This window comes from Mus pahari, chromosome 8, assembly GCF_900095145.1.
Source record: "Mus pahari chromosome 8, PAHARI_EIJ_v1.1, whole genome shotgun sequence".
Classification (NCBI taxonomy): Eukaryota; Metazoa; Chordata; class Mammalia; order Rodentia; family Muridae; genus Mus; species Mus pahari.
In genome coordinates, this window is record NC_034597.1 from 66,882,357 (window position 1) to 66,895,455 (window position 13,099).

The 13,099-nt window shown below is 49.2% G+C and overlaps 1 protein-coding gene across 7 annotated transcripts in view; it reads left to right on the plus strand.

Moving 5' to 3' along the window:
- The first annotated feature begins 4,955 nt into the window (after positions 1–4,955).
- Tsc22d1 (TSC22 domain family member 1) overlaps positions 4,956–13,099 on the plus strand; it is a 93,398-nt gene continuing 85,254 nt past the window's right edge. For 5 of the 7 annotated variants that reach the window (XR_003844396.1, XR_003844397.1, XM_021204163.2 and 2 more), the window contains exon 1: positions 5,590–8,982. Coding sequence is in view for 5 of the 7 variants with exons in the window: in XM_021204163.2 (XP_021059822.1) it covers positions 6,086–8,982 (2,897 nt within the window). In the remaining 2 variants the exon portion in view is untranslated. Of the gene's footprint in view, positions 8,983–13,099 lie in introns of all 7 variants that reach the window. The other 2 variants (XM_021204165.2, XM_029541806.1) reach the window with 2 other exon arrangements.

The following is a 13,099-nucleotide window of genomic DNA, read 5'->3' on the forward strand; positions in this document are numbered from 1 at the left end:
CCTGCCTCTGCCTCCCGAGTGCTGGGATTAAAGGCGTGCGCCACCACTTCCAGCGAATCTTCCCGTGTTCTTATGTAGGTCTCCAGCAGAAGGTGTGGACCAGATTAAAGGTGTGTACAACCATGCTTAGATCTGGAACTTGTTTTATCCCAGGCTGACCTTGAACTCAGAGATCTCCTTGCCTTAATCTTCTAGGATTAAAGGCATATACCACCTTGCCTGGGCCTAAGCTTTTCATAGCCACTATGCCTCAAGATCTTTGTGCCAAGATTCAGGTCAGAAACTTATGTCTTCCAGTCTCAAGATCCCCAATTCTGGATTGTAGCTCATTCCAGATATAGTCAAGTTGACAACCAAGAATAGCCATTACAGAAACCTTATCAGATAATATTACTTGCCTATCTCTGATTCAGATAAGTTTTCTTTCATTTTCTTGCTTTTTATAATGCTTTCAGTATTGTATAATTTGAAGTGACCAGACTGGGCATCCACATCTTATACTGTATCTCACAGGAAAGACTATGAGTGTCTTCCCATTCATTAGAATACTAGTTACAGATTTTTCACCAATAATCTTGGATAACTTTCCTTATATAACTAAACGGTCAACAGTTTCTATTAAGAAAGGATGTTGAGCCGGGTGGTGGTGGCGCACGCCTTTAATCCCAGCAGTTTGGGAGGCAGAGACAGGCGGATTTCTGAATTCGAGGTCAGACTGGTCTATAGAGTGAGTTCCAGGACAGCCAGGACTACACAGAGAAACCCTGTCTCGAAAAAAACAAAAGGATGTTGAATAATGACAGATGACTTGATGTTTATGAATCAGTTGATATATATATATATATGATATAAGCTGCTGCGTATGCCAGAAATAAAACATCCATATTCTTGAGAGTTAAAACTAATAATGAACTTCAGTGTTTGGGAAGGTAATAACTATGATGGTTGCTTTGGATTATTTGTGGTACTTGGACCACATAACTCATAGTGGCTTGAGTCTTATTAGCATCATGATACAAGCAAGCATGATACATGATTTCCTTTCTACAGTTAAAAAGATGCACAGATGGGGGGGCTGGTGAGATGGCTCAGCGGTTAAGAGCACTGACTGCTCTTCTGAGTTCAAATCCCAGCAACCACATGGTGGTTCACAACCGCCCATAATGAGATCTGAAGACAGCTACAGTGTACTTACATATAATAAATAAATAAAATCTTTAAAAAAAAAGATGCACAGATGTTAACGGTCCTTTAAAAAGAACATGTTCGGAAGGGAAGCGTATGCTCTCCCCTACAGGCTCTTATGAGCATCACAGAATGCTAATTGCTCAAATAGGAAAGCATTTATGGTATCCTATACAGAAAATATGCCTTACTTATGTATGACTAACACCTTTCTTCCAAGCATTTGGCATCTCTTTCAATAAGTAAAGGAGCATCCAATGTAACCAAATTATTGCTCTGCTCACTTATGCCCAATTCCTAGGTGGCCATAGTAGGTCCCTACAGTTTATGTCCTTTCCTGGAATGTCTCTGCACTAGGAGAAAACAGTGCTTATAGATTCTCTGGAGCTGTCTAGCTAGGAAAATTCAAACTTGTATCTTTAGTAGAACTTAAACTTGAGTTGAGTGCTTGGATGGACTAGCTCTTGAACTATGTGTTTGTGTGTAGTCTGCCAGGGTTTGCATCTTGGCCTGGCTACTAGCCAAGCCCTAAGACCACAACTTCTCTTCCCTCATTTGTCAGATGGGGACAATTATAGCGCCCACTTTACACAGTTGTGGGGATTAAGTGAGCTGAAACTCTTAGCACATAGAACAACGGTGTAGTTATGGAGAACATTAAGCATGAGCTGTTATTATTGATGAGATCTGGAGGGAGATATGGGGACTGATGTTTTCTGTATGCTACAGAAGTGCTCTACTGTGGAGTGACATTCTCATCCCATGACTAAAGCCTTAAAAAAAAAAAAAATTAACATTTTTGGGAGGTCTTACACCAGAGTCCAGGTTGTCCTGGAATTCACTATGTAGTCCAGGTTACCCACAAACTTGGGCACTCTTGTCTTGGTCTCCTGAGTACTGGAATAAGATATCATCTCAGCTCTTGACTTAAAACATTTTTCCCCCAACTTATAGGTGTATAACAGAAACTATAGAGTAACAAGGTCTCACTATCTAGCCTTGACTGGCATGGAACTCATTATATAGAACAGGTTGGCCTTGAGTCAGAGATCTGTTTGCCTCTGCCTCCCCAGAGCTAGGACTAAAGGAGTGCGCCACCATGCCCAGCTGTCTTGAATCCCTTTGAAACCTTTCTTTTGAAAGGAATTTCCTCTTCCAATCAAAACCCAGTGGGATGCTGGGTTATCAGAAGGAACACCTGCATCCGATGAGCCCCTTTCTACAGGGCTTTCCTTTTTCAACTTTGCATAAGGCTTTTGTGTGCTTTGCTTTTTAGCTGTATCATCAAAGTGATAGCAGGCTTTGCCTTGGCCAAGGGGTGACAAACTGCCATTTGCCATAAAAACTTGGACTTAAGGCAACTTTTTGAGATCTAAGGGACATGCTCTTCCTCACTACAGTCCTGAGAGATGTCTTTCTGTCCCATCTACATCCTCCTGCAGCTTCGGTCCGTTAGGGAAGCTTCTAGTGTCTATTAGAAAAACAGCTGAAAAAGCATGTCCAGTGCGCATTTCAGAAAGTGGTGAGTCACTTGCAACAGAAGCTGCTGGGGGTTATGTCCACGACACAGGTGACTTCCAGATAGTGCAAGACAGAAAAAAGAGTTTTCTTTCTTTCTTTCTTTTTTTGGAAGTACAGCTCTCTCTATGTAGTCTGGCTGACCTAGAACTCAAGGTCCCCCTGCCTCTACCTCCTCAGAGCTGGGGTTACAAGTTATGCCACCATACTAAGTGAATTGATTACATTTGTAAAATACTCAAATGGCTTCAGTTGTCTGAAAGTCCAGGCAGACATACTGAGACACAACGCGGTTTTATGGTTTTCAAAATGACTTATCGTCTATTACTTCGAGAATTTGTGAGCACACACTTTGTACCTAGCAGAGAACTCTATACTAGGAAGTGGGCGTGCTGGTGAGGGCTTGTAATCACAGCACTCCGGAACCTAAAGGCAGGGTACAGTGAGAAGGTTACCCTTCCATCTCTATTGAGACCCCATCTCATTTTTTTTTTTTAAATGAAAATGTGAATTGCACCTGTTTTGTGGGGGAGACATATGAAGTGGTTCGTGTGAGTTTGTTACAGACCAGATAAAGGATGCCAAGGAGTCGTTTCTATCAGCAGTATATAGATGACATTCAAACTTTTAATGTACAGAATGAGGGGTGCTATGATACTGGTGACAGTTTGGGGTTTTGGTTTGTTGGGTGTTAACCCTCAGAAACGAAATCGATGATTTCCCCGAGTCAGAGGTCTATCTTCGGATCAATTTGTATCCCTGAAACCTAAATTAGAACGGAAACAAACCACCCTCAAACAACCCTTTTCATCTCTGCTTAAAAAATTTCCCGGGTGAGATTTACATTCTTAGTTAGAAGCAAAGCCCTGCTTTGAGAGGTTCTGACATGTGATACTTCGGAGGCAGCTAATAGAAAATTGCCTCCAAGCAAACCTACCTAGATACATGAAATCTAGTATTAGCTAAAATAAAATAAAATAAAAGAGGGGGGGGTTAGCTGGTCCTTTTGCTTTTCTAGCCCTAAAAGGCATTCTTTACAAATTTTCTTTAAATTCTACTAAAACCAAGCCCTAACCTTTTACCGCTCTAAGGGCCACAGCAAGGACACAAAGACAATAAATGGCTGGAGGGAAGCTCCACCTGTTGGTTGGTTAGCTGGCGGGGCCGTCCGGCTTCTTCCCACCAGATAAGGAGGGGCAGCAAGGACCACTCCCTTTTGTAAGAGCCTTCCCTTGGAGGCTTGGGAGATTCCCTGCAAACGTCGGTGCCATATGCTAGCAGTCTCGCCCCTGCCCGTCAAAGGGCGAGGGACCGCGTGGCAACTACCATCGCTCTCTCTGCACAAAAGATACCACTGCTGCGGGGGAAGACACCCGACTCCACTGGGGCATCCCCGAAAGGGGGCGAGGGCGGTGCGGGGCGAGGGGGAGCCCAGGTTGCTGCTCGGAGAAGGAGGAGGAGGAGGGGGAAGGAGGAGGGCTCCGCCACGCGCCGCGGAAGAAAGCCTGACTCATGTCGTGGCAGCAGCGGAGGGCTCCTGGGAGCTGCAACTCGTGATGCTGCTGTTGCTGAGGAGAAAAGCCTCATTACCGGTTCCGCAGGCCCGGGCGGGGGGCAGCCACCGCCCCAGGGCGCGCACACCCGAGACCTAACGCTCCTCACCCGCCTCGCCGCCGGGGTCCGCGTGGGAGACAGCAGCGGACACGCCTAACCTGCGCGCACGCGCGCGGCGTGGTTTTTTCCCCCCACCCCGCCCCCGGTCACAGCCCCACCCCAACCTCTCCACGCGACCCGGATTCGCTCGCTCGCGCGCCCGAGTGCCCCACCCCCCACCGCCCTCCGGCGTCGGCGGCTCCGCCGGCCTTCGGCAATTTCCGTGGAGACGGAGCCGAGAGCTCGGCGCGGACCGAAGACGGGCCACCTCCCCTGGTCAGACCCGGCTTTATGTCTGCAGCGCCGGCGCGCACGCGCAGACGCCATCTTCCCTCCTCTCCTCCGCGACCCCTCCCCCCGCCTCCTCCTCCTCCTTCTCCTCCTTCTCCTCCTCCTCCTCGGTCAGAGCTCGACCCTCCTCCTCTCGCGCTGGGGCGCTGGTCCCTCCTCTCTTGATGCCGCGAGAGACCAGGGGACACGGAGCAGCCCGAGAAGAGCACTAGTACCAACCATCACAGCCCCCTCCTCGCCCGACGCCCTCCCACTCCCCCGCCCCGCGCCGCCACCGACCAACCCCACCTCTCATTTCTTTGAACGGCGTCGGCTGCAGCCGCTGCACCAGCCCCGTCTGGTCGCCGCCGCCGCGAAAAGGAGCCACCGCCGCCCGCGGCCCCCTCCCTCCCTCCCTCCTTCCCTCCCTCCCGGTCGTGGGAGCAGCTCGGTGCCGAGCCAGCCGGCGGGCCGAGAAGAGAACGCGAGCTCGCCCCCTCCGCTCCCGCGTACGTCCCGCCGCCCGCCGGAGCAGCCCGGGCGCCGGCGCCCTTCCTCTCCGAGGACGTGTGCCGAGCCGAGCGCCTGCCCCGAGGGAGGAAAATGCTCCGGCTCCATGGCTGCCAGTGATGGAGCGGTCCCTGGGCTCCCGCTGCTGCTGCCGCCACCGCCGCCGCCGCCGCGCCCCGGCCGCGCTCCGCGAGGACCCGGCGTCTCTGCGCGCCCGCCCGCGTCTCGTTGCTGGGCTCACCGTACCGGGCGCCCCGCCGCCGCCCCGCTCGCAGCCGCGCCGCCCGGGCCCCAGCCGCGGCCAGCCTTTCCTCCCGGAGCAGCCGTCGCGAGCCCAGGGGGTTTGAGAGGGGCCGCGGGCCGCGGGGGGAGGCCCGAGCGGGGCCGGCCGCGCCGGCAGGGGAGGTTGGAGCGACGCTGAGCTCAGGGCTCGCCGGCGGCCGCGGCGCCGGGGGTGGCGAGGGCCGGGGCGACCGCTCGCTCCGCGCTGCCTCGGTGCAGGACGAGCGGAGGGGCTTTGCAGCGGCCGTCGCCGCGGGAGGAGGGGGTTGAGCTGGCTCCGGAGTTGGCCAAAGAAGGTGGGCATTTCTCGCTTCTCCTCGCCTCCCCCGCCCCCTCCTGAGCTCTCCTCCCTCCCGCCCCGCACCCCACGTGAAGCGGAATATAAAGGGGGGTGTGTGACTGGAGGGGAAAGTGAATGGCGAAGGACTGAAGGGGTCCCCCTTCGGTTCCCCAGCCACCTGGTTCACCCGGTTCATCCTCCCTTCCCGAAGCTAGCCCTCGAAGGCACGAGCAGCCGGCGCCTTCGGCGGAGGAGGAGGAGGAGGAGGAGGAGGGATCGCGTCGGGCGGAGCTTCAGGTCCTGTTCGCCTCTCCGGCTTCTCCATACAAAGATTACGGTGCAGAAGGAAATTGCACTTGCCTCCTCCGCCCCCCGGTACCCAGCACAATGCACCAGCCGCCCGAGTCCACCGCCGCGGCGGCCGCTGCTGCAGACATTAGTGCTAGGAAGATGGCGCACCCGGCAATGTTCCCTCGAAGGGGCAGCGGTGGTGGCAGCGCCTCTGCTCTCAATGCAGCAGGTACCGGCGGCGTCAGTGGTGCTGCTCCATCTTCAGAAGATTTCCCTCCTCCTTCACTGCTCCAGCCGCCGCCTCCTGCTGCATCTTCCACGCAGGGACCACAGCCTCCGCCTCCACAAAGCCTGAACCTCCTCTCGCAGGCTCAGCTGCAGGGACAGCCTCTTGCGCCAGGCGGAACTCAGATGAAAAAGAAAAGTGGCTTCCAGATAACTAGCGTTACTCCGGCTCAGATCTCTGCCAGCATCAGCTCTAACAACAGCATCGCGGAGGACACCGAGAGCTACGACGATCTGGATGAGTCGCACACAGAAGATCTCTCTTCTTCCGAGATCCTTGACGTCTCCCTTTCCAGGGCCACTGACTTAGGTGAGCCTGAACGCAGCTCCTCAGAGGAGACTCTGAATAACTTCCAGGAAGCTGAGACACCTGGGGCAGTCTCTCCTAACCAGCCCCACCTTCCTCAGCCTCATTTGCCTCACCTTCCACAACAGAACGTTGTGATCAATGGGAATGCCCACCCCCACCACCTCCATCACCACCATCACCTTCATCATGGGCACCACCTTCACCATGGGCACCACCATTCATCACATGCTGCTGTGGCCGGTCCATCCATTCCCGGAGGGCCACCCTCGAGCCCAGTGTCCAGGAAACTCTCTACAACTGGAAGTTCTGATGGTGGTGTGCCAGTCGCACCTCCTCCTGTACCATCGAGTGGCTTACCGGCATCCGTGATGACGAACATCCGTACTCCAAGTACTACAGGCAGCCTAGGTATAAGTTCGGTTACTGGCACGAGCACGACGACTAATGTTAACATTGCTGCTGTGGGTAGTTTCAGTCCCAGTGTGACGAACAGTGTGCATGGTAATGCTAATATAAGTACAAGTATCCCTAATGCTGCTAGCATAGGTGGTGGGCCTGGAGTTACCAGTGGTGTTAATGCGAGTATCTTGAGTGGCATGGGCAATGGTACCGTTTCTTCCTCTCCTGTTGCTAACAGTGTCCTTAATGCAGCTGCAGGTATCACTGTGGGAGTGGTTTCCGGTCAGCAGCAGCAGCAACCAACAGTTAACACATCGAGATTCAGGGTTGTGAAGTTAGACTCTACTTCTGAACCCTTTAAAAAAGGTCGATGGACTTGCACTGAATTCTATGAGAAGGAAAACGCTGTGCCAGCTACAGAAGGCGTGGCCATCAATAAAGTGGTGGAGACGGTGAAGCAAACCCCCACGGAAGCGTCGTCCTCGGAGAGGGAGAGCACTAGTGGGAGTTCCGTGAGCAGTAGTGTGAGCACACTGAGTCACTACACGGAGAGTGTGGGAAGTGGAGAGATGATGGGAGCCCCGGCTGTGGTGGCACAGCAGCAGCAGCAGCCGCCGCCAACGCTACCACCAGGGCCCCCAGGTCTTCAAGGTGTGGCCCTCCAACAGCTCGAGTTCAGTAGCCCCGCTCCACAGAGTATTGCTGCGGTTAGTATACCACAGAGTATTTCTCAGTCACAGATGTCACAAGTACAGTTACAGCCTCAAGAGTTGAGCTTTCAGCAGAAGCAGACTCTTCAGCCTGTCCCTCTGCAAGCCACCATGAGTGCCGCAACTGGGATCCAGCCTTCCCCTGTCAACATGGTCGGCGTCACGGCAGCTGTAGGTCAGCAGCCTTCCGTTTCCAGCCTGGCTCAACCGCAGCTGCCGTATTCTCAGACAGCTCCTCCCGTGCAAACTCCTCTTCCAGGGGCACCACCCCAGCAGTTACAATATGGGCAGCAGCAACCAATGGTTCCTACGCAGATAGCCCCAGGCCATGGCCAGCCAGTGACTCAAAATCCTACTTCAGAGTATGTGCAGCAGCAACAGCAACCAATATTTCAAGCAGCAATGTCCTCTGGGCAGTCCAGTTCCACAGGCACGGGGGCAGGAACATCAGTGATTTCTGTGGCTCAGCCACAAGGGATCCAGCTGCCAGTGCAGCCCACAGCAGTACAAGCACAACCTGCAGGGGCATCCGGGCAGCCCATTGGCCAGGCTCAGACAGCAGTACCAACTGGCGGTCAGATTGCAAACATGCCCACTGCAGTACAGCAGCCCTCTACCCAAGTTACACCTTCAGTTATTCAGCAAGGTGCTCCTCCATCTTCACAAGTAGTCCTACCTGCTCCAGCCGGGATCATTCATCAGGGAGTTCAAACCAGTGCTTCAAGCCTTCCACAACAATTGGTCATTACACCCCAGAATACCTTGGTAACTGTGCCTCCCCAGCCACAGGGAGTAGAAACCGTGGCCCAAGGGGTTGTTCCCCAGCAGTTGCCCACAGGTAGTCCTCTGCCCTCTGCTAGCACTATTTCTGTTACAAATCAGGTTAGTTCAGCCGCTCCTTCTGGAATGCCTTCTGTCCCAACAAACTTAGTTCCACCACAGAATATAGCACAACCCCCAGCCACCCAAAATGGCAGTTTGGTTCAAAGTGTTAGTCAATCTCCCTTGATAGCCACTAACATAAATTTGCCTTTGGCACAACAGATACCACTAAGTTCTACTCAGTTCTCTACACAATCATTAGCTCAGGCCATTGGAAGCCAAATGGAAGATGCCAGGCGCCCAGCGGAGCCCTCCTTAGGCGGCTTACCTCAGACTATGAGTGGTGACAGTGGGGGAGTGTCAGCAGTTTCAGATGGGAGTAGCAGCAGCCTAGCAGCCCCTGCTTCTCTCTTCCCGTTGAAGGTGCTACCGCTGACAACACCCCTGGTGGATGGCGAGGACGAGAGGTAAGACCACGTGCTTCTGCAGCCATCGGGCAGTTCCAGTTCTCTCAAGTAGCAATACGTTGGGTGCAGTTATACACACACACACACACACACACACACACACACACACCCCTATACCTTTTCGTTTGCATGTGAGAAGTGCATAGTCATGGTAAGTTTCCCAGAGGAAGAGTGGTTTCAGAGTGGTTGGGAGGTAGACTAGGTTATGAAAATAATGTTCACGATAGCTATAAAGTGTAAGTGTATATTACAAATAGACTTGGGACTACCAGGTAGCTTTTATTAGTTATAAAGTGCTTTTGAGAAGATTATGAAAAAGCAGCTTACATTTTGTTACCCCACGAAATAGTTAAAACTATTCTTTTGAGCTACTAAAATCTTTCTGATCATTTCTTGTTGGGGGTGTGGTTCCCACGTCTGTTCTTGCCATACAGCCCTTTTCTTTTCTATTAGGTTTGATCTCAGGCTGTGAAAGATTACAGTTACCTGCTTGTCCTCCTAAGGCACTGTGGGAACGATGACCTAATCTGGGTGATACAGGCTGGCCTCATACTGTTAGCTTTTGTACCAGCTTCTGTAAACTTTGTCCCAACAGAAGAGGAATGTGAGTCTTACAGCGTATTTTCCAAGGGCAGAATACCTAGATTTATCCTTGGTAGTAAGTAATGTAGTTTTTTTCTTCTGATAGTAGATAAGTGGTAGCCATTTTAAAGAGTGAAGTCAGTCTTAAAGGGCTGACTATACTGGCCTATCTGTCCCTCCTGTTTTCCTTTCTCGCCAAAAGACAGGCTAAAAGTCAGTATTAGGCCAGCATTTTTTTTTTTTTTCAATTATGCTGGAAATAATATGCTAAATCACACTTAGTGAGTCAGACTGCCAAGAAGCTATGAACTTTGATTGTATATTACTTTAAGATTCTTTTTTTTTTTTTAAAGGAAAGTTCTTTTTGCAAGTTTGCCAGTGTATATAAACAGAGAATAGAAGTACAGTAGTTGTAAAAAGACTTTTCACTGAAGTTTTGAAAAAACGTTTACGATAGTTAATTATTTTAGAATTTTTTGGGAGTTTTTTGACATTAGACTTTGAACTATTCTAGTTAAAGCATTTATATTCTATCTGTATATTTGTGGGTTTGCTTTGAAAAACTGAAAATGTTGCAAAAGAACTTTATAAAGAAAAAATAAGGCCGCGTGCTCTAGTGAAGCCTTCACCACTTTTTCCCAAATCATTTAAAAGATAAAAAGATTATAATTGAAACAGGTGAAAATACTTTCTCGTTTTTTTTTTTATTTTTCTAATAGTCATATACTCTAATTTTGTTACTAACTAAATGTAGTCCTTATTCTCCTACAAAAGTACTTCACAAGATGGACTATTACGTCCAATTATAGCTATTGTTCAACCTTTAATTTTATCTTTTATCATTCTGATCCTCACCTGTAATTTTAGTTTAAGGAATTATTTACTCTAATTTTTTTTTGTTCCCTAAACCAAAAGGGTGTGAACTGAGTGAAGTTCCTTATTAAAATAACCATGTAATGCAGATGCTAACCTAACATGTGCAAGACAGGTGACAGAAATGGAAACCACACACTGGTTACAAGCCTAGGAAGGGTTTCTTAATTACTGTCTGTGGGCTCCTGGGAGGGCTTCCTCCTTTGTTTTCCTCGAGTTGGTAGGGAGATGGCGGGGCTGGGAGGACCTGCTGTCCACGGTTAAGTCAGAGGATACTGCACACTGGTTTTGATCCGTAGAGTTAATCCCAGTATGAGAGTGCAGAGCCATTTCCTAAACAGATAGATGCCTAGTGACTGAGATGAGGGCGGGTCAGGAGTCAGTGGGGCAGAGCTATGTTCCAGGGCAGCACAGAAAACCCTGGGAAGCATTTGTCTGCAGTAACCACCAACATAAGCAGTCCTGCCCAGACCGTCTTTTGAGTCAGTGGACGTCAGAGTTGAGTCATCAAGACTGGACACACTGTTTGCCAGGTCTCCTCCAAGTTCTCTAAGATCGGGGTCCCCCAATCAAGGAGCATGCAGGACCAACCATCCAGGTCTAGTTTTAATTGTGATTTATTACAGATGGTTTTTATCTCACTGTAGTTTGATTAAAAAAAAAAATCATTTAAATTTGCCCTTGGGAGGTAATCGGGAAATGCCTAGGAGAGGCAAAAGTGAGTCAACCTTAGAGCCCCTGCCTGTCCTCTTTGCCAGCCCGTGTCACCTGTATCCTTCAGGCTTTGTCACCATGGATCTCCTCTGGAAGAAAGGGTTGTGCCCTCATTCCATTTTATGACCCAGGAAGTAACGTTAACATGAAAATGGTGGCAGAAGAGAGATTACCCTTGAGTATATATTGGGATAGATATACTCTAGCTCTTTAGATTTAAACGCTCAGACACATGGGAGGTGCTTTCGTTTGTGCGCTTACCAACTGTAATACTCCGAGGAGACTATAAACATTACAGATACAGATGGAAGATTATGTGACTTAGTTTTTTAAAGGCCATTTTATTGTAAAGATTTTGATGTCTTAACCTTTAATGTGAACTTCACATTTGCAGGAACAGGAAGATAGTTATTTTACTATAATGTTCTGTACTTGTTAGCACAGTGTTATGTGAAATTCTTGTTTATAAGCAAAGCTCAGATGTTCCCTCTGAAAGATTGTTCTTCCCCAGGGGGTGTTTCCTTAGCACATTTTACTGTCTCTATTTAAGTACTGTATATTTGGTGATAATTATGTTTACCAGTCTTTCCCACAAGGGCAGGAACAAAAAAATTTTTTTAAACAAACTTAGCAGATCTTTTTCTGTTTTCCCTATCAAGGCTCAGTTTCTATTGTCTGTCATTGTGCTATAATTTATGTAATAGACTGGAATGAGCAATATGACTTTGCTATCTTCTTGCTCCTTAAGGTGACATGATGCCAGCCTTTTAAATAGTGTTTGTTTTATAGTAAGTCCTTAAGTATTATACAGGAATAAGTGGGCTTTTTTTTTTTTTTTTCATGTTTACTTTTGTGTTGCATGTGTTTACGTAATTATGAAGTCAGGGGTCAACTTCAATTGTCTTCCTCAACTGTGTCCACTTTTATTTTTTTGAGATCCGGTCTCATTAGATTGGAGCGTACTGCCAGCGAGCAGGAATGAATACACCTGTCTGTACTTCCTCAGTGCTGAGATTAGAAACCTCTGTCTCTGTCAGGTTTTTATGTGGGTTCTGGGGTCCAAACTCAGGTTCACTTGCTCTGTAGCAAGCGCCTCCCACCTTGTAAAATGGGAGAGTGAGCCATCTCCTCAGGGTTTTCTTATAGAAAAGGAACAACACTAGTTTTGTTCATCTGCTGGGAGTGGTAGGACGGATCAATTAAAATAATGTAGAACACCAAATACCTTTTAATGGTTTTTGTTTTGACCCAGTAGCCCTGGCTGGCCTTGAACTCACAGAGATCAGCCTGCTTCTGCCTCGCCAGTACTTTGGGTGGGGGGCGGGTTCAGAGGTGTGAGTGCACCATCAGGCCTGACCGGAAGTATTTCTTTTTTACATGTACAATTTAAAGAATCAAAGTCTCTACCTCCCACCTCCTTCCTTTTCAGATCTCCTTCCTAGAATCACTTTAATTTTGAGTAGATGACTTGTCTTTGACAAGCCTGTCTCGCTCCTGGTCGGCCAGCAGTGTGCCTGCCGGTCAGGAGGGGCGCAGAGGGCAGACCACCCAGCCTTGTCTTCCCCATCCTCTGCTCCTTTCATGGGATTTCAGGGGGGTTGATTTGCTTGTACCTCAGTTCCCTCACTTGAAAACAATGAAAGCAATAGCAGTTCTCACAGAATCAGGTAAATTAACGCATTGAGTTCCTAAGAGTTTATCAAACAAGAACTATCCTTACTTTGTGTTTTTAAATTTCTCAGATAAAAATGGACCTGCCTGTTGGTTGTCCTCGTTCCAGGAGTTTCTCCCAACAGCTATGTCACTCTTGAATATTCATAAGCCTTGTAAAAGATCATTCCTTTTTTTGCCCACAGTCCAGTGTCCAGTGGCTAGCCTGCTACCCCTCCATCCCCAGACACTTGGTGTATTGGAAGGGGTGGGTCCCCCTCTAAGAATTCCTTCATCA